At 43.3% G+C, this 22,115-nt stretch overlaps 6 protein-coding genes across 7 annotated transcripts; 4 read left to right on the top strand and 2 right to left on the bottom strand.

The window, feature by feature from the left end:
- Nucleotides 1-628: 628 nt before the first annotated feature.
- LOC122618912 (putative gustatory receptor 98b) lies at nucleotides 629-2,009 on the top strand. The gene is made up of 4 exons (XM_043795507.1): nucleotides 629-1,502; nucleotides 1,559-1,635; nucleotides 1,690-1,857; nucleotides 1,914-2,009. The coding sequence occupies exons 1-4, from the start codon at nucleotides 629-631 to the stop codon at nucleotides 2,007-2,009; spliced, it is 1,215 nt and encodes a 404-aa protein (XP_043651442.1).
- Nucleotides 2,010-2,234: 225 nt separating this feature from the next.
- Nucleotides 2,235-3,645, top strand: LOC122618911 (putative gustatory receptor 98d). Its single transcript, XM_043795505.1, has 4 exons — nucleotides 2,235-3,108; nucleotides 3,169-3,245; nucleotides 3,311-3,478; nucleotides 3,535-3,645. Exons 1-4 carry the CDS (start codon nucleotides 2,235-2,237, stop codon nucleotides 3,643-3,645), a joined length of 1,230 nt encoding a protein of 409 aa, XP_043651440.1.
- A 211-nt stretch (nucleotides 3,646-3,856) lies between these two features.
- LOC122618910 (putative gustatory receptor 98c) lies at nucleotides 3,857-5,245 on the top strand. Its single transcript, XM_043795504.1, has 4 exons — nucleotides 3,857-4,730; nucleotides 4,786-4,862; nucleotides 4,922-5,089; nucleotides 5,141-5,245. The coding sequence occupies exons 1-4, from the start codon at nucleotides 3,857-3,859 to the stop codon at nucleotides 5,243-5,245; spliced, it is 1,224 nt and encodes a 407-aa protein (XP_043651439.1).
- A 239-nt stretch (nucleotides 5,246-5,484) lies between these two features.
- LOC122618909 (putative gustatory receptor 98d) lies at nucleotides 5,485-6,890 on the top strand. Its single transcript, XM_043795503.1, has 4 exons — nucleotides 5,485-6,358; nucleotides 6,415-6,491; nucleotides 6,543-6,710; nucleotides 6,768-6,890. Exons 1-4 carry the CDS (start codon nucleotides 5,485-5,487, stop codon nucleotides 6,888-6,890), a joined length of 1,242 nt encoding a protein of 413 aa, XP_043651438.1.
- A 1,243-nt stretch (nucleotides 6,891-8,133) lies between these two features.
- LOC122620851 (kinesin-like protein Klp98A) lies at nucleotides 8,134-18,808 on the bottom strand. 2 transcript variants are annotated; one of them, XM_043798517.1, is made up of 12 exons: nucleotides 17,996-18,808; nucleotides 15,022-15,245; nucleotides 12,278-12,591; nucleotides 12,045-12,214; nucleotides 11,419-11,854; nucleotides 10,624-11,355; nucleotides 10,384-10,557; nucleotides 10,096-10,218; nucleotides 9,871-9,984; nucleotides 8,765-9,809; nucleotides 8,522-8,697; nucleotides 8,134-8,461 (listed from the first exon to the last, which is right to left on the bottom strand). In XM_043798517.1, exons 1-12 carry the CDS (start codon nucleotides 18,040-18,042, stop codon nucleotides 8,219-8,221), a joined length of 3,798 nt encoding a protein of 1,265 aa, XP_043654452.1. In that variant the 5' UTR covers nucleotides 18,043-18,808; the 3' UTR covers nucleotides 8,134-8,218. The 2 variants fall into 2 exon arrangements, with proteins under 2 accessions (XP_043654452.1, XP_043654454.1); XM_043798519.1 differs by lacking the exon at nucleotides 10,096-10,218.
- Nucleotides 18,809-19,065: 257 nt separating this feature from the next.
- Nucleotides 19,066-20,979, bottom strand: LOC122621050 (solute carrier family 25 member 45). Its single transcript, XM_043798780.1, has 5 exons — nucleotides 20,822-20,979; nucleotides 20,435-20,547; nucleotides 19,950-20,190; nucleotides 19,773-19,887; nucleotides 19,066-19,712 (listed from the first exon to the last, which is right to left on the bottom strand). Exons 1-5 carry the CDS (start codon nucleotides 20,865-20,867, stop codon nucleotides 19,316-19,318), a joined length of 912 nt encoding a protein of 303 aa, XP_043654715.1. The 5' UTR covers nucleotides 20,868-20,979; the 3' UTR covers nucleotides 19,066-19,315.
- Nucleotides 20,980-22,115: the final 1,136 nt, after the last annotated feature.

Genomic DNA, 22,115 nt, shown 5'->3' with positions numbered 1-22,115 from the left:
ATGAAGCAAGAAAGTGGAGCAATTGAAAGCGACAGATGGAGAGATGGAAATGTGTGGATGCACATGCAATCGTTGGGAGACAATGCTGATGACTGGCCAAAGACAAAAACAATTTAACCCACATTTGCATGGCATGCATGGTATATGGCAATTACCAGCCTTATGACGTGGAAATTGGCCAGGCAACGGCAGATAGAAATCGTCCTGGCCAACTGGGCAACTGGGGAACTGGGAACCAAACCCCACACACCTGAAAAGCAGCCCATCTTATCTGTGTACCTAATTAGTGAAATGGGCTTGGCTCGGTATATTGAATAATTAGGTAAGTGAGTAGGCAGTGATGGGTAAGGTACACATTTGGCTGAACCCGTCTGGGTAAGCAGGTATTTTAGGGTATTCATATTGGAAATTACAGCCATTTTCTCATTAGCTATTGCAGGACGAGGTATTTTCGATAATGCATATTGCACATTTTACCATTTCCCCATTTTACACAATTCAACATGGAATTACAATAGCCTGCTGATAATTTAAATACTATTAGGTACCCACAGGTACAGTGCATCCATCACAGGTCCTGGCTTAACTGCCGATTTGGTCAGCAGTTGGTTTTCAGAACTCCTTCAACATGGTGTCCAAGAAGAGTCGTCTGCTGGCCACCGTCTTTCCATATCTCGACATCTTTTCCGTGTTTGCCCTCACACCGCCGCCCCAAAGTTTTGGACACACTCCACATAGACGGCTTAGATGGTACTTGATGACTGGCTATGTTTGCTATGCGGCCGCGATCCTTGTGATGGTCTTCCTTGTGACCTATGTAAACATTATCGCCATCGACGAGGAGGTCCTGGAGTACAATGTGGCTGACTTTACCAAAGTGATGGGTAACATACAAAAGAGCCTGTATTTTGTTATGGCCATCACCAATCAGCTTAATATGCTGTTTAACTATCGCCGACTTGGCGAAATCTACAAGGACATTGCCAATTTGGAACACGATATGGACGAGGCATCGCAGTGTTTTGGTGGACAAAAGCAACGATATAGCTTCCGTTTCCGCCTGGCCTTCTGTTTGGGCATTTGGATGATCCTGATGATGTGTTCAATGCCCCGCTTGACAATGACGGCCATGGGTCCTTTTGTCAGTTTGCACTTCAAGATTCTCACCGAGTTCGTCATGATAATGCAGCAGCTCAAGAGTCTGGAGTACTGCGTATTCGTACTCCTCATCCACGAATTGGTCCTGCGGTTGCGCCAGACACTTGTTCAGCTGCAGCTGGAATTCCAGGACTGCGAGCAGCAGGACATGCTCAAAGCTCTGTGCGTGGCTCTGAAGCGCAATCAACTGCTATTGGGACGGATTTGGAGGCTGGAGGGCGACGTGGGCATCTACTTCACGCCGACCATGGTGCTGCTATTTCTCTACAATTCGCTGACCATCCTTCACATGGTCAACTGGGTGTACATCAACAAGTTCCTCAACGATTCTTGTTGTCACTATGGTGGGAAAATGGTCTTATAACTTGGGAAATACGCAATCCTTATGCTTATCTTTCAGAACGATTCCTTGTCTGCTCTACGCTGATAATAAACCTTCTACTGCCCTGCCTTCTGTGTCAGCGCTGCATTAATGCGGTAAGTTTGCTTAAATAACGATTATTACTTTTCTTAAAATTTAAATATTTCTAGTATAAATGCATTCCACGAGTCCTGCATCAGATTCGTTGCACATCCGCAGACCAGAACTTCCCCATGTTGACTAGAGGATTGCGGGAATACTCCCTGCAAATGGAGCACCTGAAGTTACGCTTTACATGCGGCGGATTGTTTGACATCAACTTGAAATACTTTGGGGGGGTAAGCTTCTATTTATTTATTTATTAAATAATTCGCTGACTAAAATTTGTTTGCAGTTGCTCGTCACCATTTCGGGTTATGTCATAATCCTCTTGCAATTTAAAGTGCAGGCGATTGCTGAGGATAGATACAAATCAAGTATCGGCGCCTAGCGGATTAGGTCTCATTTAAAAGAGTAGTTGAGTAATTAATATAGAGGGTATTTTCCTCTTTAAATGAATGAAAATAAAGGTACCTTATAGCTTTTCACCAGGTTAAGTGTTTTGAACTTACAAATGCACACTGATCATCTTTTAAAACCAATAAAAGGCAGTAATTGCAGTAATGAGGAAAAACGCAAATGAAGGTTGACAGTTCTAATCGACAACTAGCAGGAGATGGAAGCGAATCGAAGTCGTCTGCTGACCACGGCTCGTCCTTATCTTCAGGTTTTGGCCCTATTCGGACTCACACCTCCCCCAGTCTTTTTTACCAGGACACTGAGGAGGCGACGTAGAGGCCTCTTTATTGCCGTCTACGGTTGTTTCATAGTTTCTATTTCACTGGTGGTCTGTTATGAGTGCTATGCTAATATTGTGGCGCTACAAAAGGAAGTGAGACAGTTTCACGCGGATGACTTTAGCAAAGTAATGGGAAAGATCCAAAAGGTTCTAGTTCTAGTCATAGCTACATGCTATCAGTTAAATATGCTGCTGAACTGTCGCCGCTTGGGACGTATCTATGAGGGCATTGCGGCCTTGGAACTGGATGTAGATAATGCTTCGAAGGACTTCACTGCGCGAAGGTATTGGTGGAGCTTTCGATTCCGGTTGGCTCTATGCATTGGTCTGTGGATGGTCCTGACCATAGGCCTTGTGCCACGCCTCACCCTGCGGCGACTGGCGTTTTATCTCCACTGGGCCAATAAATTGGTCACCGAGGTCATTCTGATTATGTTGCAACTCAAGAGCTTGGAGTACTGCTTGTTCGTTCTCCTGATCTATGAGCTGATTCTTCGGGTGCGTCACCATCTCAAGCAAATCCATGAAGAACTGCAGGATTGCAGCTGCAGGAACAGGATTCAGGAGCTCTGTGTGGCGCTGAAAACCAATCAGCTACTGGTGGGTCGGATTTGGGAGGAGGTGGGTGAGATTGGCAGCTATTTCAGTCTTTCCATGGCGCTGCTTTTCTTCTTCAATGGCCTGACTATCGTGCACGTGGTCAACTGGGGTCTCATAAAATCCATCAATCCGAACGATTGCTGTCAATATTGTAAGTATAGTACTAGGAACTACTTCCATCTGTACATGTACTTAAGCATATTTCTTATAGCGCGGCTTGGTGTTATTTTTGTACTATCTAGTACCATTTTTCTGGCCTGCTTGCATAGTGAATTCTGCACTCAAGCGGTAGGTTTTACTACTGAAGTAGAAAATATATGAAATATTATTTTTAATTTACGAAAATATTTTAGTATAATGGCATCCCGAGAATTCTGCACCAAATTGTTTGCCTGCCTGCAGCCGAAGAGTATCCAATGCTAAAAATGGGCCTAAGGGAATACTCCCTGCAAATGCAACATTTAAGGCTCTTTTTCAGATGCGGTGGATTCTTCAACATAAATCTCAACTATTTTGGAGGGGTATATACTTAATTATCATAATCGTTCTATATTTATTAAAGCAATCTATTTTATAGGTGGTGGTCACCATATTTGGCTACGTAATATTACTCGTGCAGTTCAAATTACAAGTTTTTGCCGAAACAAAATATTTTGAAAGCAATAACATTACTGAAATGACGGATTGAATGCGAAATTCAATTAGTAGGCAATATCTAAACGGATCACTTTATTAGAATAAAGTGAACAAAACATTATGTAACTTCCTTGGTGTACAAAGTGACTTCTATTTGATTAAATGTTTAATGGCTAGAACAGCTAGCTGATTATCTTGCCCAACTAACTAATAGAAGCACTGACAGCACCATTACACCAGTGACTTTTTACAACTCACTGGCGATGGAAGCCCAGCGGAGTCGCCTGCTGACCACAGCTCGTCCCTATCTTCAAGTCTTATCCTTTTTTGGTCTTACACCCCCAGCAGAATTCTTTACCAGGACGCTTCACAAGCGACGCAGGAGCTGTTGGATTGCAGGATATAGTGTCTATTTAATTGCAATTCTAGTGATAGTGTTCTATGAATGCTATGCGAATATTGCGGCCCTACAGCAAGTAGTTCATCAATACCATGTGGAGGACTTCAGCAAAGTAATGGGAAGGACCCAAAAGATTCTTATAGTAGCCATGGCAACTTGTAATCAACTAAATATACTACTAAACTATGGACGCCTTGGACTTATCTATAACGAGATACAGGATCTGGATATAAGGATAGATAGTGCTTCAAAGGGTTTTAGTGGACAGAGGCACTGGTGGAGCTTCCGACTCCGATTGGCACTTTCCATTGGCATGTGGATGGTGATCATCATAGGTGTTATACCACGACTAACTCTTGGACGCACTGGACCCCGCTTTCATTGGGCAAACCAAGTACTCACCCAGATCATTCTTATAATGCTTCAACTCAAAGGTCCTGAGTACTGTCTGTTCGTTCTGCTGGTTTATGAACTGATTCTAAGAGTGCGCCATGTCCTTGAGCAGATAAAGGCTGATCTGGAGGACTTCGACTGCGGTGCCAGGATGCAGGAGCTGTGTGTCTGTTTGAAGCGGAACCAGTTGCTCATGGGACGAATCTGGAGATTGGTGGGTGAGATCGGAACATATTTCAAATGGTCCATGACGCTGCTCTTTCTCTACAACGGACTGACCATTCTGCACATTGTCAACTGGGCTATCATTAGATCCATCGACCCAAACGATTTTTCTCAGTTCAGTAAGGCATCTCATTATATCATCAAGAAGTGTCACTTTATCTATGCTTATTTTAGGTCGATTGGGATCTATTACTTTTCTGTCGATCAATCTGCTGCTGGCCTGCTTTTATAGTGAGTGTTGCGTAAAAACTGTAAGTAAACCTTGCCTAAAAACCATGTGGTGCTTTAAATAAATTATATACCTTTTCAGTACAATAGCATATCACACATTCTGCATCAAATAGGATGTTTGTCTGCAGCTGAAGAATTTCAAATGCTTAAAATGGGCCTAAAGGAATACTGTCTGCAAATGCAGCATTTGAAGCTCCTATTCACGTGTGGAGGCTTATTTGACATCAATCTCAAGTTATTTGGAGGGGTATTTAGTGCCATATTTGATTGTACTTAACACTTTGCTGCTCACTTTCAGATGCTGGTTACCATATGTGGTTACATTATTATTTTAGTTCAATTCAAAATTCAGGATTTTGCTCAGATGAGTGACAGACAAAATACTAGCGATACGCCACAGTAAGATATGATCGGTAGTTTATATATCCCAAGCTGATGATGACGTTTGAATATTAAGTTGCAAGGACTATAATACAATTTTGAAATGGTATACATCAAACACTAACTGCTCGTAATTATTTTACCAGCAATCATTTGATTAAAAACTCTGATAATCTTTTCGAATTAATTAAAATGAAAGTGCACAGCTATTTAGCAACTGACTTACTAGTGTTCCCAGTGACTTTTAACTCCTCGCTGGACATGGAAGCCAATCGGAGTCGTCTGCTGACCGCAGCACGTCCATATATTCAGATTTATTCCATATTCGGACTCACACCGCCACCTACATTTTTTACCAGGACCTTACATAAGCGACGTAGAGGGATTCTAATATTGGGCTATGGCTGCTATTTAATTGCCATTTCGCTGATGGTCATCTATGAGTGCTATGCGAACATCGTGGCCCTGCACCAGGATTTACATCACTTTCACGCCGAGGACTTTAGCAAAGTTATGGGAAATACGCAAAAGGTCCTGGTGGTTGCCATATTCCTTTGGAATCAACTGAACATTCTGCTGAACTTTCGGCGCCTGGCCAGGATTTATGATGATATTGCGGATCTGGAGATAGAGCTAAATAATGCCTCTAGGGGTCTCATTGGTCAACACCACTGGTGGAGCTTTCGTTTCCGGTTGGCCATTTCTGTGGGATTGTGGATAGTGTTGCTGGTGGGTCTTACGCCACGACTTACTCTCGTGGCACTCGGACCCTTCCTGCACTGGACAAATAAAGTGCTCACCGAAATCGTTCTGATAATCATACAACTTAAGTGTACAGAGTATTGCGTGTTTGTGCTGCTGATCTATGAACTGATTCTCCGTGGACGCCACATCCTCCAGCAGATCGGTGCGGAGCTCGAGGATAACCACTCGAGGGACAGTGTTCAGGAGCTGTGTGTGGCCCTAAAACGCAATCAGTTGCTGGCTGGACGCATTTGGGGATTAGTGAATGAGGTCAGCTTATATTTTACCATATCCTTGACGCTTCTGTTTCTCTACAATGGACTGACCATTTTGCACATTGTCAACTGGGCGCTCATCAAATCCATCAATCCCAACGATTGCTGTCAATATAGTAAGTGGGTTTTCCAGAAGAAACTTTACCTATAAACAAATATTTTCCATGAACAGTGCGCTTTGGTACTTTCCTCTTGCTGTCGATCAATATTTTCCTAGCCTGCTTGTACAGCGAGTTCTGCATTCAAACAGTACGTATGCCTATTCCTTTAACAAGTTTTTAATGGTTTTATTTTTATCAGTACAATAGTATTCCACGAGTTCTTCACCAAATTGTTTGCCTTCCTGCAGCCGAAGATTTTGCAATGCTAAAAATGGGACTTAGGGAGTACTCCCTGCAAATGGAACATTTAAAGCTTATTTTCACATGCGGCGGCCTCTTTGACATCAATCTCAAGTTCTTTGGAGGGGTAAGACATAAATTGCGAAATAAACAGCAGGCTAATGCACATTAACCTTTCTTCTAGATGGTAGTCACGTTATTTGCTTACGCCATTATTCTCGTGCAATTCAAAATTCAAACTTTTGCTCACTCAAAAGTTAGGCAAAATATAAACATGACCGAAATTAAAGCATATACCGTAAATTAATAGAAACAAAAATTAATACATTTTACATATATTCTACACTGAGGAACAGCGACACCTGGCGACGAAAGTCTAATGTTTTTGGAACGGCACCGATTAAATGAAAAAGTTTTGAACAATATTCACAATTCCATAATTGAAAAAAATAATAAATCTTTTATCACACTATACAAAACAAATTCTTTTGCAATATGATGTACAATGTGAAAAAATATTGTGGCGGTAAGGTAAAAATACACCATGTATATACAATGTATATTATACATGTACATATGATACAGTAGTGGTCTCCATATTAGTTCACGACTAATTAATTTATAACTATATAAGAATGAACAGGCATTTAGTTTCATATATATATTTACGTATTTATTTTTTTTAAGACAGCAGCCACTCTGTTGTCAAATCGGAATTGTTTGTCCCTGTGGGACTTCCATTTGAGTGGGCGGAACCATCAGGTTTTGCTACATCTAGGCTATTATTGTTTCACTTATTGCCACCGATCCGCCGATCGATCAATTTCACCATTCAATATCAACTAGCATATTGCTATAAGTAAACTTAGTCTATGCTTTTTACATTGAACATTTCATGTTGTTACATTTTCGGGAATTGTACTCATAATTAGTTTAGTATAATTGCGACGCATCGACTTACATCTAGAACTTAAATAGCTAGTGAACCTAATACCTACTGCTAAACATCTGCCCACCTAGACCCATCAGTGTTCGATTTGTACAAGTAGCTTACGCCTAAGAGATATTAGACTATGGAGTTGTCAGTTGGATTACTATTACTCGCACGTGAAATGTTCAGTTACGCTCATTTGCTTGGATTCTGTTCTATAACTTCAGTTGGCAATCACAGACTAAATAACTGGAATAACTTTTTTGGAAGTCGTACAACTATGCGTATAATTAGCTAGTAAAGGGAAATAATTAACTAATTAAAACTGGCCGCAAACACCAACAAACCATCTAAACAAACCTTCAACTCGATACTAATAGATAGAATATATATTTGCACTTGGTGTAGTACAAATCAGAGATTGCAACGTCGCCACTGGCAGTTACTTTTACAGTGATTTCAATATAAAGCTCCGATTCAGTTGATAACAATGGGTATAAAAAATGTCGCACATATGTTCAAGTGATAGAAAGGACACTGGTGGTCTTACATAGCTATTGGGCTTACAACTAATTAATCTACACAGTAGTTTCGGCTAGCTAATCAAAACAGGTCCATGTTGTCGTTCATATAGCTTAACAGGTAGTACAAGTAAATAAAAAGACACACTGTAGGCAGGAGATAATTCAGCAGTAGGTTAACTATTATCCCGTCCCGTGCTTGCCGTTCTCGAACAGGCCCTTCTTGAAAAAAGACGACAGCTGGACGAGGGAGGCGCGTGTGAGGCCCGTTCCGCCGGGTCCCTCGTAGATTGGGCACTGCGGAATCTTCGAGCACACGACGAATAGGCGTCGCAAATAGAGCTCTAGAAGGCGACGACGATGCTTCGCCACCGGCTCGCTGTTTGAGGCGAACAGCTCTCTCCGCGGAAAGGGTAGTGCAGATATCTGTTGGGAAATTGATTAATGTATTGAACGGTAAAAACTTCTCATTCAGCAAACACTCACCTTGGCCCCGTAGCAGTGTTTCATGCACAGGTGCAGTTCCCTGAAGCGACTGTATCGACGCAGAATGTTTAACTTGCCATCGGGTAGAGCGATGCGAACCTCGTATTCGTAGTGCGTTTGCTTGCCGGCGCCCCGCATCACAAAACTCGGAATGGTAATGAAGTGTTCGCCTTCAGCTATAAAAATATAATATATCAATAACATACAACATACAACATACATATTAAAAATCAAAATACGTACGAAACTCGCGCATAGATGGGCAGGATCTTGTCATGCTGGGTGAGTATATCTGCGAAGTGGACTCCTCCATGCTGGTGGGACTCATGACACTCGAACGCATAATAGAGCTGGCTAGTTCATACTGCCGTTCCATGCCGGAGCGCTCGTCAGCACAACACTGGGCATGCGCCTCCAAGTCCTGCACCGATTGCAGCATCTCCTGCTCCATTTGTATATAACGTCGCTGCAGATCCTGCAAATCGGCAATGTGTTCATCCAACTGGGCCTTGTTCAAGTCCGTTTCTAGGTTCTTCATGATCAGTGCCTTCTGGGCAGCAATCTTGCGTCGCAGCGAGTGCAGTGGACAATACGGACGAGCGACATCGGAGTGCCGTCCCAGCTCACAGGAGGAGCAGGAACCGGTGTCTTCGTCGCTTGTGCGCACTCCCTGCTTGTAGTTGTTAAGGTGACCATTCTGCAGGATAGCCTGATTACGACTGTCCAGGCAAACACCGCTGTCACTCATGATAGCCTGCGAACTGGGTGTGCAGCTGGGCGCGGATCCCGAGCCACCAATTCCTACACTCCCACTTCCACTGCCACTGCTGGGACCAGCGGTACAGGTTCGTGAAGTCTCCTCGCTGCTGCCGGAAAGGTCATCTTTCCGCGTGTCCTCGGCCTCATCCTCCGCATCGCAGGAACAATTGCTGAGCGGCGATTGTTGGCCTTCCGTAATTGTGGGCGATGAAACGAGCGATAAGTTGGACTGAGCGGTGTGGAAGGTATCACAGGTTTCGTACGTATCTGACTTGGATACATCGTCAGCCTCGTTAGTGCTTGTAGAAGTGGACATCGACTTGTTGCCCAACTGCAGTTTCATATTCTGCTTCCTAGCGCGCATCGCCTGAGACTCAGCCTCGCTTTCGGCGCGTTCCAGACGCAAGCGCTCCAGCTGGGCCTGGATCTCCAGCATGGTCTCATCGACCTTAGCTATTTTTGTAGTGCTGGCATTGAGTATTCTTTCCTTTTCGGCAATTTGTTTGTCCAGTTTCCGGATTTCCTCATTCTTAAATCGTTTAAATATAATTACAATGTATTTTCTTTATAATAAATATAGAGATACTTACATTTCTTCGCACAGTATCTTTTATAAACTGCGCTGCAAACAGATCGAGGGAATCCGATACCTGCAACAGTAGTTCATCATTCAGGGGGGTGCCCTCTTCGATCTTCATCCCCATCTGTAAATACACAAATATGATTGTTAGTCATTGTAATAGATTTATATCTAATTAACTGTATCTAAAATGTAATCTAATCTAAGCAAAGAAATTCTAAACAAACAAACAAACCTCGTCCAGTTTGCCACAATCTTGCAGTTCCTGCAATTCTTTCGCTACATACTCAGAGAAATCTCGTTTCTTAGAGTCGAGCTGCGTCTGAAACGCTGAAATTTGTCTACACACAATGTCGATCTAAAACGAAAATGGAACGAACAGAAAATTGTAAGGAACATAAAGCCAAAACAAGAAAAAGAATAAATATGAACAGGCAATAAACAAGCACAATAATCAATCCATCTATTTCAGGAACAATTAATGATGACATGCAATCAAACGGATGGGATCAGAATGACGCACCTGAACTTTCTCATTGTTCTTTTCCCACAGCAGCATGTCCTTGCGAGCGACCAGCTCCTGCTCACGGCAATTCAGCAACTGCAAGCCGTCCATTTCCTCCTGTTCCAGGCGAATAAGTTCTTCGGTCAGCTTGCGCACTTTGGTCTTGTATTGGTCGTGCATCTGGACGCGTTCCTGATTTGGAAATATGGGACATTAAATACCAAGTATATATGTACATATATTTTAATAACCACTTACCACATTGAGCTGCTTGAGCGCATTCTCAATGGTATCAAGAATCTTTCTATTCTCGTCCTGCAATTCCGGATCGTCTCGCGACATGGGCCGCTGAGGATAATACTGTCGCTCTGGGCGCTTGTAAGGCGATGCTCCATCCTCATCCGAGTATATGCTGCAGGTGAGTAAATTCTCCTTGGACGAGGTGATCAGGGATAGCCGGGACATGTCCAGCTGCGACCGACTCAAATCCTTTCTCAGTTTTGCAGCTTCGGCGGGATTGTTAAAACGGAAGATGTTGGTTCGGCCCAGCAATATAATATCGCCCTGCGAGATTTGCTTGGGTTCGTCAATAAGATGGGCGTTCACCCAACACTGGGCCAAGGGCCACGGATGCAGCGTAACCACACCACCCTTTAAGAAAATGCTGCAGTGCTGTGCCCGGATGCCGTCGCCGGCCAACTCGATGTCCTGATCTACTTCTGCATCCTCACTGCCAATTCGCGTCTCGCCCTCCTTCAGACTGTACAGGGTCACGCCGGTGGTCACGTCGTTGTGGATGCCAATTAGATGCGGCATCTCTGAGTCGAGAACCACGCCCACACCCGACTTGCGCAGACCCAGACTCTTTTGCTCCTGCAAAATGGACTGGGCCACCTTCCATTTCTCTGTCCATTCCTCGGTGAGTACTTTCTCTTGGGCCTCCTTCTTTTGCAGATCGGCCAATACTTTAAGCGATGGCTGCAGAGAGTGCTGATGGAAAAGAATTCAAAATGTAATTGCAGTTTAAAATAATGCCATATGGTAGCTGCTTACAATATCGCCCGCCAGCATGGACTTGAGCTTGTTGATCTCCTCCCTGAGCTCTCGGATCAGCTTGACATTGGTGTCCTCGTTGACCGTCGGCTTGTTGATGATGTTCTTCGCCCGATTTGCGTACCGCAGCGTGCTGAGAGTTTCACTGTAGTTGCAATCGGCCGGTGACAGAGCGGCAATCATAATAGTCTTGCTGTTGCCACCCAAACTGTCCTTGAGCAGCCACGTGAGGATGGAGTCGCGATAGGGAATGTAGAGCACCCGCTTACTCGCCCCATTCGGTGTGGTGGCAAGTGCCGAACTGCTGCTATTGTGACCGCCACCCGTCTGCTCCGCCAAAGCCGAGATCACGCTACCCAGAGTCACGAGCGATTTGTTGATGTGGGCGCCCTCCTTCAGGCGCTGACCCGTTGCCCCCGTTGCATTGGCGCGCTCACTGAAAATAATAATGAACAAAAGAGATTGCTATAGTCCAGCTCGCCGACTATCAGTTACTCAGGTATGTAGTGTAAGTGCTAAAGAAAATTTGGTTTCTGAATAGCTGTCGTACATAAATCAAATGATTTTTCTCTAGTAAGATTTTACTTTCTGGGGCAGTGTTTCATGCTCCGCTTACGCTTACGCACCTGCCTGCCAAATCGACCAAATGGATCTTCGAGACTGTCTCGCTTGGCATGTCATTCATGAAAACCGCCTGCACAAATGTGATCGTGAAGATGGCGTGACTGCGGCTGCTCGTATCGTTCATGTTGGTGCTGGCCGTGGTGCGTTGCGCATTTCCCCTTGCGATGCATTCCTGTAACACAGTTTTGTGAATGAGTAAGGAGTTCTCGGAACACACAGAATGCCACCAACTCACCTGAATCTCATCGAAGTCAGAGACGGCGTGCTGGGACAGGTTTTCCACATAGGGACCCAGGCTGCGATGCTCCCGCACCCGTAGCCCATGGCCCGTGCTCTGAGCCGCCAGCAGATCCTTGACCCTCTCGTTGTAGATCTCCAGATAGCTGGCGTGTGTCCTGTAGCCGGTGCCCGACTCCTGACCCACACGCATGCGGGCAAAGAGCTCCTCGCAGATGCGCGGGATCAGGCCGGGATTGTTTGGCGTGCCCATCATGGTGAAGGTCTTGCCAGAGCCGGTCTGTCCGTAGGCAAAAACACACGCATTGTATCCTTCAAGAAATGCCAATGCAAAATTCAGAATAATTAGTTGGTGGTAAGTATGAACGGGAGGTGTTGGGGATTATTAATAGCAATTTGACCATGGATCATTACGTTGTTTTGTGCTAAAGAACTATCAAAAGCGAACGTTGGGCGGTTGCCACTCGACCACATCGTGCTATACAAAGTTAATTGCCAGTCACGAAGGGTATGCTGCAATTGCTGAACCGCCCAAAAGTGAGGCAAGCCTTTCGTGACTGAGTAATGGGAATGCACCGTCACCGGTGACACATAATAACATTTAGAGTGGAAATAAAAACAATCAAAGTTGAGCAAGATTGCCGCCAAACAATATATAAAATATATTCGCCGAGTATGGCAATTTAGTTTTAGTAAGAAGGGCAAATAACTTCTGCTCCCTGAGCGGAATTACGAGTCAGTTGTTCTTTTCTAAATATTGATATTTTCCATTCATTGACTGATTTTATAGCTGCACTTAAACCCTTATCAGTCCCAAGTGCCATTTAATGGCTGAGCATTGAATTGTTTGCACAAAACTTTTTAAACTTTTGGCAGTGTGAAAAAATAAACAAGACATGTTTTCAATACAAGTGATGACTCAAGCGATGACCCCTCTAAAGCTTCGACTAGCGCCAACTAATTGCGACATCATCGTTGGCGCCTAGCCAACAGCAATTAAAGCCATCGGATCCAGTGCCTCCAGCTCGAATTACACCCAGTGGGTATAGAGATGGGTTTGGGGATGGGTATGAGGCTGGGGCTGGAGATTGGAGGATGGGCGGCTCAAGCCTTTCAGCAGCTCGTTGGACAATCTCGATGGCCGACAGGTGTGAGATAAGATTTGCTTTTGCATTCGACGTCACTCGAGACCGCACAGGTGGTGCAACAACAATTACCAAGACAATGCTCAGAGCTGAAGAAAAATTATCCGTCGTTTAGTAAGCTACACGGCAAGAAACCAACAATTTTTTCCAAATGCAATACAACTTATAAATATTTCGTATTAAGCAAAGCTTTTGATATATGTACTTTATTTGCACATCATCAATGGTAATCAGGTATCGAGCTGTTTTCTTTTCTGATTGAAGTCGTGTTTGCAAACGTTTGAATATTATATGATAAACATTGAAATTTCCTGCTCTGCACACTTGCACATTTCCGAAGAGTTTCAACTCAAATTGCCAGCCAGTCAGTTGGACGCCACTGCACTCGCTCCTAGTTTATGGCCATTGGAGTGACTTGGCTTTATCTGCATAGCGCATGCATGTTAGCTGTTTGTCATTCCCACTGCCACTTTGCCACTCTTGGCTGCTCGTAATTTGATATTGAAAGCGTGCCAAAGCAACGCCGAGCAAAAACAGCTGTTCCATTTCGCTTGGCATCTTGAGTTGTGGGCGAAAGTTTTGTTTGACTTACTTTCTTGGCCAGCTTTTGCAATCGAATCAAGCCCACTTAGGAGCTACACGAAGCATTACGTACTCTAGATTTTTGAAATGGCAAGTGAGCAGCTCGAAATGTATTAAAAATGCCTGAAAACTATTAACTAAACAAAATACGAATCGTGAGCAACAGATATAGGTTTTAATTACTCCAATCAATTAAATATTGTATATTAATTGCACAATAACTATTTTTGCTGTCATGCCAGATGGTAAAGTACTTAATCGTGTAATAACCAACGAAATTTTAAGACTTGGGCGGTCGATAAAGTTCCCGGTACTTCTCGAAATTTGGGAAAACTCTGGATCGGCGGTCATCCATCCGGTAGCAGGAAATTCGCATGATTATTGCTAACTGCACCTACTTGCATACAAACTTAAATTCATTTTCAATTAGTCGCCAGCAGAGCGTTTCAGTCTGCTGCCAGTTGTATGGGTATTTTCTAGTATACTCTAGTGCTGTTTTTATTTTTAGAGCCGCAATGTTGTTTACAAAGCGAAAAAAAAAAGAAAATTTGGGAAACGCGAGGGAACACCCAATATCAAAGCCAATAAGCAGACGCACAGGGAAAATGTAAACAAACTGGTGAGTGCAGGAAAACAGAATGAAGGAAAAACGCTCTCGCTGTGGGGCTAATGGAAAATGTGCACAGAAAATAAATCTATGTACAACAATGAAAATTAAATCGATATACATATACATAGGTTATATCTTAATCTATAGAAAAAGATATTGATGTAGTTGTCTCTGAACTCTTTATATTTTCTGATTTCGGTAGGTTCTTCACACGCGAATTCTTTAGTTTTAACTATGGTGCAAATAATATGCTATAAAGTTTGAAGTACTTGTAGATTTTTTCAGTGCAAAGTGTGGGACACGGCCTAAAAGCCAAAGTGTAGACCAATATTCGCTCAATTAGCTGGGGGTTAGAGCGTCACCATTGTGTAATCGAATGTTGTGACCCCAGGAACCTTGGCTCACCTTCGTAGGCGCAATCGACGACGTCGTTGCCCAGATCGCTGTACACCTGCTCCTGGGTGGCGAAGTGCGGATCCTCCGCATCGAATGACCAGTAGGAATAGTCGAAGGTGAAGTCATGATGATTGTCCCGCCCGGCATCGCGAATGGACTGCAGACGGGGCTTCAGAAGACGCGTCTTCTTGTTCTCCATCTCCATGATGAGCTGGGCGTCCATGTCGAGCTCGCTGCAATGGGAAGTGAGGATGACATTTTTATTTATTACTTGGCAAATAATGGATCTCCGGCTGACAGACGTCTGCCAGTGCCAGTCTATTGTTAACGTTACATATAATGAATAGTATTTGCATTTCTCCCAAACACCTCCGCACAGCCCGCCCCTTCTGGGGGCCCATTCGTGTTGGATTATAAATAGACCGAGTCGCTTGCTCATAAATATTCCTATTAACGATTTTTGCATGACCCGAACAAATGGCGAAAAGGCAGGGGGCGTTTCACGGGGAAGCGAATGGAAATAGACGAGAAATGGACTGGCCCATGCAATCCAATTGACATGTTAGCCAGCCCTCTGATCAGACGTCTCGTCTCTCCGCTAGCTGGCTACAAATTATAAAAAAAAAAAAGAAAAGAAAATCCGGTTTGGAGGGAGCACTAAAATGAGGAAGAAAACCAACGACTTGATTGCAACATCAAAAGGAAAAGCGGCGCAAATAAAAAAGCGAGATGGAAAAACTCGCGGCTGGGCATAGAACATTCGTTTAAAGATGGAACCGAACCGGTTGACTGGAGTTCATAGGGGCACCCACACGCGGAAATAGACTTCAGCTGGAAAAATAACACACACGAAGGCGCTACTAAGCAAACAGAAGACCCCTGATAGCTGGAAATTCAAGGAAAAACGTGGATCTAGTATTTTATAGACTCCTATCATAGCTTTACGACCAAGATATACAGAAAAAGATCACATGATTGTTATTAGAACTTTATTTACTGTCTGTATGCGGCGCTATTATAAACCAGTTATGGTAAGACTCGTGAGATTTGGGGGAACAATTAGTTATTACTGAAGATGCTTGTTTGTTGGGTACATGGATTATTATGACTAATTCTCTCCCTAATTGTTCTCTGTACCTTTGAGAGCTGGATTGTTCCCATGATTATGCAGCTAAACTTTTACTCTATCTCAAGCAGTGAAAAGGGTGTTTGCTCTGCGGCTGTAAAGCTCTATTAATCCCATGACAGCTGTGTAGTGCCTTGTCCCATTTCGAGCGACAATTTTAGGTCATTCCCCCCATCTTCATGGGCCGCCATGATTACGCCGCTCCACTTTGCCATGCTGCACTCAAGTCCGCTCAAGTCGACTCAGCGCTCATTGCGTTTGAGTGGCTTTAATTCGTTAATCTTTGGCCCGATGCGATCCCCATCCAGATGGAGATTACGGGAAGAGCAAAACTCCGCCAGGCACCAGCGGGAAATTCTTTGCGGGCCTTGATTCATTTCCCAATTAAATATTTATGCGGGACACCAACGAATTTCGCTGCAGTGACTCATGAGCGATGCGATGGGATGTGGAACTTGCTCGGCCAGTTTCGTGCCAAAATCAAAGCATATTTTGTTTGCTTTTTTCGGGTGCAGTGCCTATAAAGCACACTTATACGTTATTTCTGCTTTTGTTTTCGCATGGAGGCTACTGCGAGCAGTCGGTCTTGCATGTCCACTGACGAGCCGTGGAAATATGTGCTAAAAATTTCCGTCCGGAGGCCAAAGAAACTAAGCAAAAATATTTACAGTGAACGCTCCAGCCGGAGAAATAGTCTTCAAAAACTAAACAACTATGCACAATGCTCATTATGATTATTATTCATAGACAATACTTAAGTGAGCAAAGACTACAAATCGAACATGTATCCGTTTGCCTTATCGAGTGTTCCCTGTCATAATAAGTAGCTGCTTTGCATAAGCTGGAGCCAAAACGATGATGTCACAACTCGGCAGGGAGTTAGCTCCAGTTTTTTGCTACTATAATTACAGCATTTGCCGCTGATGATGTTGTTTTATTTCATGCACAATTAACACACGGCAGCCGTAAACTCAAAGCGCACAGAGCTCGTATTGTATGGGTTAATGTGATTTTTATATCGAATGCCTGAGATGAATGACATCATTACGGAATGTATCTTTACTAGTACATGTGTATCTCTCATCTTTCTTTGTGCGGCAGTTCTGCCAACTTCTCGGTGCGTTCGTCTTTCTTTCGAATGCTTTTTTCGATTCGGTTTTATTCGCAAGTAACTGTGCCAAAAGCAATGACCGCTTCGTAAGATAGACAAGATAAAGACACAAAGTAAAAACAAGCAGCAACAAAAATGGTTAACGATAAAAAAAAAGGTTTAATGTGGTTTTAAGTAGGCCCATTCGGACTGTTTATACTTGTATTTCAGGGGGATTTTTGTAACGAAATTTGTTTTCTAGATACTTTTGAGCCAGCGAAATGCGCAACCAAATTCCAAACTTTTTTACGGGGCGTTTTAAAGTTGATACGCGATGGAAAGCCCAGCAAACAAACCTTCTCCTACTGATAAGTGAGGTCATATTGATAACGCAAACCTTTTTTTTTTCATTTGCCCATTTCTGAGTCATATGCATATGAGATCTTTATAAAAATATATATGAGAAATATAGGAAATAATAAGAAGACATTCAAAAGCCAACAGAAATGTTTATTTTTAAATGAGAATTGAAAAAAGATACAATTTTTGTTGCATTAGAAACACACGATCTTCAATATTATGATCATTTATGTGAAACGTTTATTTTTATTATTATGTATTTTCTTTGTTGAATTAAACACTTTGTCCGTCTGTTTGAATGCTCTATGAAGGAGGCTGCTATTTCCTTGGCCATAGCCTTCAGACACAGCTATGGCCAAGGAAATTGCGACATCATCATAAAATAGGCGTAGGTTATCGTTGCTTACCGCGAGTTAAAGGGGCGAACCCTCACTGCGACCTTGAGTGACGACATTTCGATAGTAGCGATGGTGGTGGCTCCGCGGGATTCTTGCACTCCGTTATTTGTTTATTTGGGTGGTGGGTGGTGCGGATTTGGGGGCGTTTTCAGCACGTACAGTAAACCAAAAGCAACGAGATGGGAACCAAATAAAAACGAAAAAAAAAAACTTGCAGCAGCAGGTTTTGTTCTTCTTGTTGTTGTTCTTCTTCTCGCCTGACCACTTGCCACGTAATTTGATTTTTTTTGGGGGCGATTTCGAGAGGGGGAAAGGAGGGGAATAACAGAATTGGGGGGCAGCAATGGATATACAATTCACTCTGTTGCGTTTTCGCCCGACTTTTGCTCTTTCTGCTTTCCGTTTTGCTCTGCTTTTCAGTTTGTTTTTCTCTTCGCCTTCCTGTACACCGTTATTTCGAGCCTCCTGTTCGCAAAATCAGCGAACTTTGCGAACTTTTCGCGTCGCCACAAACAACTGCACATACTACCACTAGTGAAATGAATAATAATTGTGCGCAATTCGACATTAATTCACTTGCACAATTTTCGCTGCCATCTTTTTCGGCGGCTGCTCATCGCCACTCGCTGCGTTTAAACGCGCTGACCATTCGAGTCTGCAAATAAATTCACTGGCCACGGGTCATTAAGTGCAGCGCAATGAAAATAAGCAAAATCGCGCGCTGTATGTACACTTTGTTACTTCGATTTGGTTTTATCTCGTTTTTTAACGAACGCGACGCGATGTTGTGTTGTTGTTCATCGTTCGACTCAGTGTGACCGTTCGGAGGGCAGTGTGTTTAGCCGTGGAGTTTAACCACTCGCGTCTGGCAGTGCGGTCACACCCATTCTATGTTTTCAATATTCATAGAAATGGTTGATGACTCTAATAGCGCAGACTCAAACCGATTCGAATGTTTTCTAAACTCAAAAACTTGTTGCAATTGTTATTTCTAAAAGTATTTCAAATAAAGATTGAAAAACATTCAAATATATGTATTAATGGTTAAAAATAAAAACGGTAGAAGAATTTTTGGCTATTGGACGTAATTTTTCATTGTTTCATTTCTTAAGCTTACAAAATTGAGGTGCATTTCGAAAATATCAAGCAAGTGTTGATATGATTAAACGTTTACAAATTGAGGCAATTAAAGCTATTTGTTATTGCTGTTATACAGCATTGAAGTTAATTATAGAAAGTTAGCATAATTCAAAATCACACTCTTCTCAGTTGACAACAATGTACAAATTATACAAACTAAAGCTCCTAATCTCGTCCAGACTTGCCTGGTCATACGTAGGTGCCATTCCACCGCTGACACCACTCCAGCGCATACTCGTAGCCCAGGAAAGTGGCGGCGTTGAAGGGTACCGCCCGTGCCACCAGCATCCAGCTGCCGCGGAAGATGCTCCTCCAGCCGTAGGCCCTGTACTGCACCCGCACGCAGTGGAAGATTCCCCGGTACTTGTGGTTCTCGTCCGCCTGCATCAGCGTCTTGACCACGTCGAAGGGAATGACACACACCCACGAGATGACTCCGGCCCAGGCACCAGCCAGCGTGGTCACCAGTAGGTTCACACTGGATCCGTCCGACTGACTGCGTCGCCGGCGCACAAAGTCCCGCCTGTCCATGTAGTCGACGCCCTGACGATAGGCCAGCATATAGATTCCGTAAGGCAGGACGTCGCTGTAACCATGAAGCCATTCAATTTTCCATCTATTTTAGGAATTACTATAAGTAACTCACCGGCACATCATGGGCAAAAGGCCGCGATAGAGGCCCGAGATTCCATCAGTCTTGAGTATCCTTTTGAACGTGCCAAAGGCGGTTCTTCTCTGGCCATACAGATAGTCATTGTAATCTGCGGAATTTCACACATTAACCCTCCATTTTGGGACAGAAACTCGATTGAGTATGACGTACAAGTGGCTGTCTGCAGGCGCACTTTGATGAGCTCCATGGGGCAGGCGATGAAGGATTGCACGAATCCGGCTACAGATCCCGCCAGGAACATGTTGTGGTACTCCAGCTGCTCCCGCTGGTAGTCACTGTGGCACACCTTCCGCAGCTGCCGCAGATGATTTCCGTAGATGCCGAAGAGCAGTGAGTTGATCGCTCCCGTCGAGATGAACGGGAAGAACATGCCCCTGTAGAAGCCGTTCACCTTTGAAGCGATGCCGATCGATTAAACCCTTCACCACCCAGTCGCCCGCTCTAGAGGATTGCGTCCAGTCGGAGTCAGGATTGAAAACATAACAATGCAATGGATGGGAAACTATTATCTGCTTTAAATCACGTGAATATATCAAATGATATATTCAATCAACTTTTACTTATATTTTAGTTTATGAAATTATTTAAAGTAGAAAAAACCTCCAACTAGACGTAATCCTCGCTTCCAAACTTACCCCACTGTTGCGGCTGTAGATCTGTTGAATGGCCGTCACGACGGATGAGTTCGAGGCCTGTTGCCACACTTTGATGGTGTCGAGTGGGTGGGCCACCAGCACCCCACAGGCACCTGAATACAGAAGTATCAAAATCAAGAATGCAGCATAAATTAATTAAAATTGTGGCCACAAAGTTAAACAACAGATGTTGAACCGCCGCAGACAGCAGCTTGCCAAGAATCCGATGGATCAGGGGCGCTGCACGTGAACTTGACCATGGCGCCCGTTTTCCTGAGGCAGTTCCTCTCAACAAGTGGCCTATCATCGTCGGCTGCTGCCTCATTGCGTCATGCCCAGACTTCTGGCCAATATGGGCTAAATACCAGCTGGAGCCCTGCCACTCACCGCCAAAGCATCCCGCCACAAAGTCACAGTAGTTCTCCCACTTCATGGATGAAAATCACGGATGGATTTTCTGCAAGCACTTGGGGTTTTCAAATATTGATTTTTCTCGCGATTTTCCAACTGCAGCCCACGACGGCAGCGAAGCAACTGCAGTGCACAGCTTTTGTGGCTGGGCAACAAAGCTCTGCGATTGCACTAGCTTTCCCAGCGAACAGAAGCTGATTGCTAAAACTGCTAACCGACAGTTCACTTTTTAAAAAGATACTTTTTTACCATAAAGTCACTCCTCTACATATTTCATGATATCATCGTATTTCATGATATCATCGCATTTCATGATATCATCTTTTGGGCATTCAGCTACGAATCGGAGCCAGTTCTCAAATCGCTTTGGTTTAGTTTTATCTAGAATGTAAATTATCCTTTAAAAAGTCTGTCCTTCGAGGATACATTGGAAAAGTATCTCACTTCCAGTAAACGATGTCCTTAGTGAGATCTAAATTGAATTTTTATTTCAATATGTAGATCGTTCCCAAAATTTAGAATATACCTTTTTTAAACACTGTGCCCAGTTTACATTCAAAATCAAACACGTTGTGTTAATTATTTTGTATTTATTAATTTTTTATTGTTGATTGATCTCTTTGCTTCTTTTCTCTCCGTTTGCTCATACTCATTCATTCAGTTTTTGTTTGTTTTTTTCATGTTTTACTTGGTTTTTAATCATTTTTGGTTAATTCTGCTTGCAGCTATATATTTGTTTTTGCCTGCGCCATGCAATTTTTTTAATGTTTTCTGCTGCCTCTCGCCATTAGTTAATTTACTTTATTTTCGCATACTTTCTGCCTGGATTCGAAAAGCAATCAACTAAACCTTTGTTTTCCGATGCTCTTCCATATATAATTTTCCTTTTATATATATGCATGTTTATATATACCTATATATATTTATTCCCATTTATGTTTGTGTAATTATAATTTACTTTCTTTATATTTACTCTCAGCATAAGATTTTGTTTAGTCGTGTGTGTGTGTGTGTTTGAGTGTGTATGGGTGAGTGTGGGTGTGTGGGTGAGTGGGTGGTGTGGTGCAGTGTGCTTTTAACCCAAGGAAAAGAATCGAAATCCTCGCACACCGTCCTACAGAACAAGAACTCAAAGTTAAACGTAATAATAGCATGTGTGTCAATATACGATAGGTTTTTTTACAAGTCTAGAACATAAGAAAATACATGATTCACATATATATTTATCCGTTTTCATCGGCTCCATTCGCATTTCATTGTTAGTATCCAT

Source organism: Drosophila teissieri, chromosome 3R (assembly GCF_016746235.2).
Source record: "Drosophila teissieri strain GT53w chromosome 3R, Prin_Dtei_1.1, whole genome shotgun sequence".
NCBI classification, from domain to species: domain Eukaryota; kingdom Metazoa; phylum Arthropoda; class Insecta; order Diptera; family Drosophilidae; genus Drosophila; species Drosophila teissieri.
This window is presented reverse-complemented; position numbering and strand designations above follow the sequence as displayed.

What these genes read in the sequence shown, in the direction of transcription:
- LOC122618912 (XM_043795507.1), top strand. Translation starts at nt 629, where the DNA reads ATGGTGTCCAAGAAGAGTCGTCTGCTGGCCACCGTCTTTCCATATCTC. An exon ending in GTCAGCGCTGCATTAATGCG is followed by an intron (nt 1,636 to 1,689) that starts GTAAGTTTGCTT and finishes AAATATTTCTAG; the next exon opens with TATAAATGCATTCCACGAGT. An exon ending in ACTTGAAATACTTTGGGGGG is followed by an intron (nt 1,858 to 1,913) that starts GTAAGCTTCTAT and finishes ATTTGTTTGCAG; the next exon opens with TTGCTCGTCACCATTTCGGG.
- LOC122618911 (XM_043795505.1), top strand. Translation starts at nt 2,235, where the DNA reads ATGGAAGCGAATCGAAGTCGTCTGCTGACCACGGCTCGTCCTTATCTT. An exon ending in GAACGATTGCTGTCAATATT is followed by an intron (nt 3,109 to 3,168) that starts GTAAGTATAGTA and finishes TATTTCTTATAG; the next exon opens with CGCGGCTTGGTGTTATTTTT. An exon ending in GTGAATTCTGCACTCAAGCG is followed by an intron (nt 3,246 to 3,310) that starts GTAGGTTTTACT and finishes AAAATATTTTAG; the next exon opens with TATAATGGCATCCCGAGAAT.
- LOC122618910 (XM_043795504.1), top strand. Translation starts at nt 3,857, where the DNA reads ATGGAAGCCCAGCGGAGTCGCCTGCTGACCACAGCTCGTCCCTATCTT. An exon ending in AAACGATTTTTCTCAGTTCA is followed by an intron (nt 4,731 to 4,785) that starts GTAAGGCATCTC and finishes TGCTTATTTTAG; the next exon opens with GTCGATTGGGATCTATTACT. An exon ending in GTGAGTGTTGCGTAAAAACT is followed by an intron (nt 4,863 to 4,921) that starts GTAAGTAAACCT and finishes ATACCTTTTCAG; the next exon opens with TACAATAGCATATCACACAT.
- LOC122618909 (XM_043795503.1), top strand. Translation starts at nt 5,485, where the DNA reads ATGGAAGCCAATCGGAGTCGTCTGCTGACCGCAGCACGTCCATATATT. An exon ending in CAACGATTGCTGTCAATATA is followed by an intron (nt 6,359 to 6,414) that starts GTAAGTGGGTTT and finishes TTCCATGAACAG; the next exon opens with TGCGCTTTGGTACTTTCCTC. An exon ending in ATCTCAAGTTCTTTGGAGGG is followed by an intron (nt 6,711 to 6,767) that starts GTAAGACATAAA and finishes CCTTTCTTCTAG; the next exon opens with ATGGTAGTCACGTTATTTGC.
- LOC122620851 (XM_043798517.1), bottom strand. Translation starts at nt 18,042, where the DNA reads ATGTCGTCACTCAAGGTCGCAGTGAGGGTTCGCCCCTTTAACTCGCG. An exon ending in GTTCGCCCCTTTAACTCGCG is followed by an intron (nt 15,246 to 17,995) that starts GTAAGCAACGAT and finishes TTCCCATTGCAG; the next exon opens with CGAGCTCGACATGGACGCCC. An exon ending in CCCATCTATGCGCGAGTTTC is followed by an intron (nt 8,698 to 8,764) that starts GTACGTATTTTG and finishes ATATTTTTATAG; the next exon opens with CTGAAGGCGAACACTTCATT.
- LOC122621050 (XM_043798780.1), bottom strand. Translation starts at nt 20,867, where the DNA reads ATGAAGTGGGAGAACTACTGTGACTTTGTGGCGGGATGCTTTGGCG. An exon ending in TCTACAGCCGCAACAGTGGG is followed by an intron (nt 20,191 to 20,434) that starts GTAAGTTTGGAA and finishes ATCGCTTCAAAG; the next exon opens with GTGAACGGCTTCTACAGGGG. An exon ending in GCGCCTGCAGACAGCCACTT is followed by an intron (nt 19,888 to 19,949) that starts GTACGTCATACT and finishes GAAATTCCGCAG; the next exon opens with ATTACAATGACTATCTGTAT.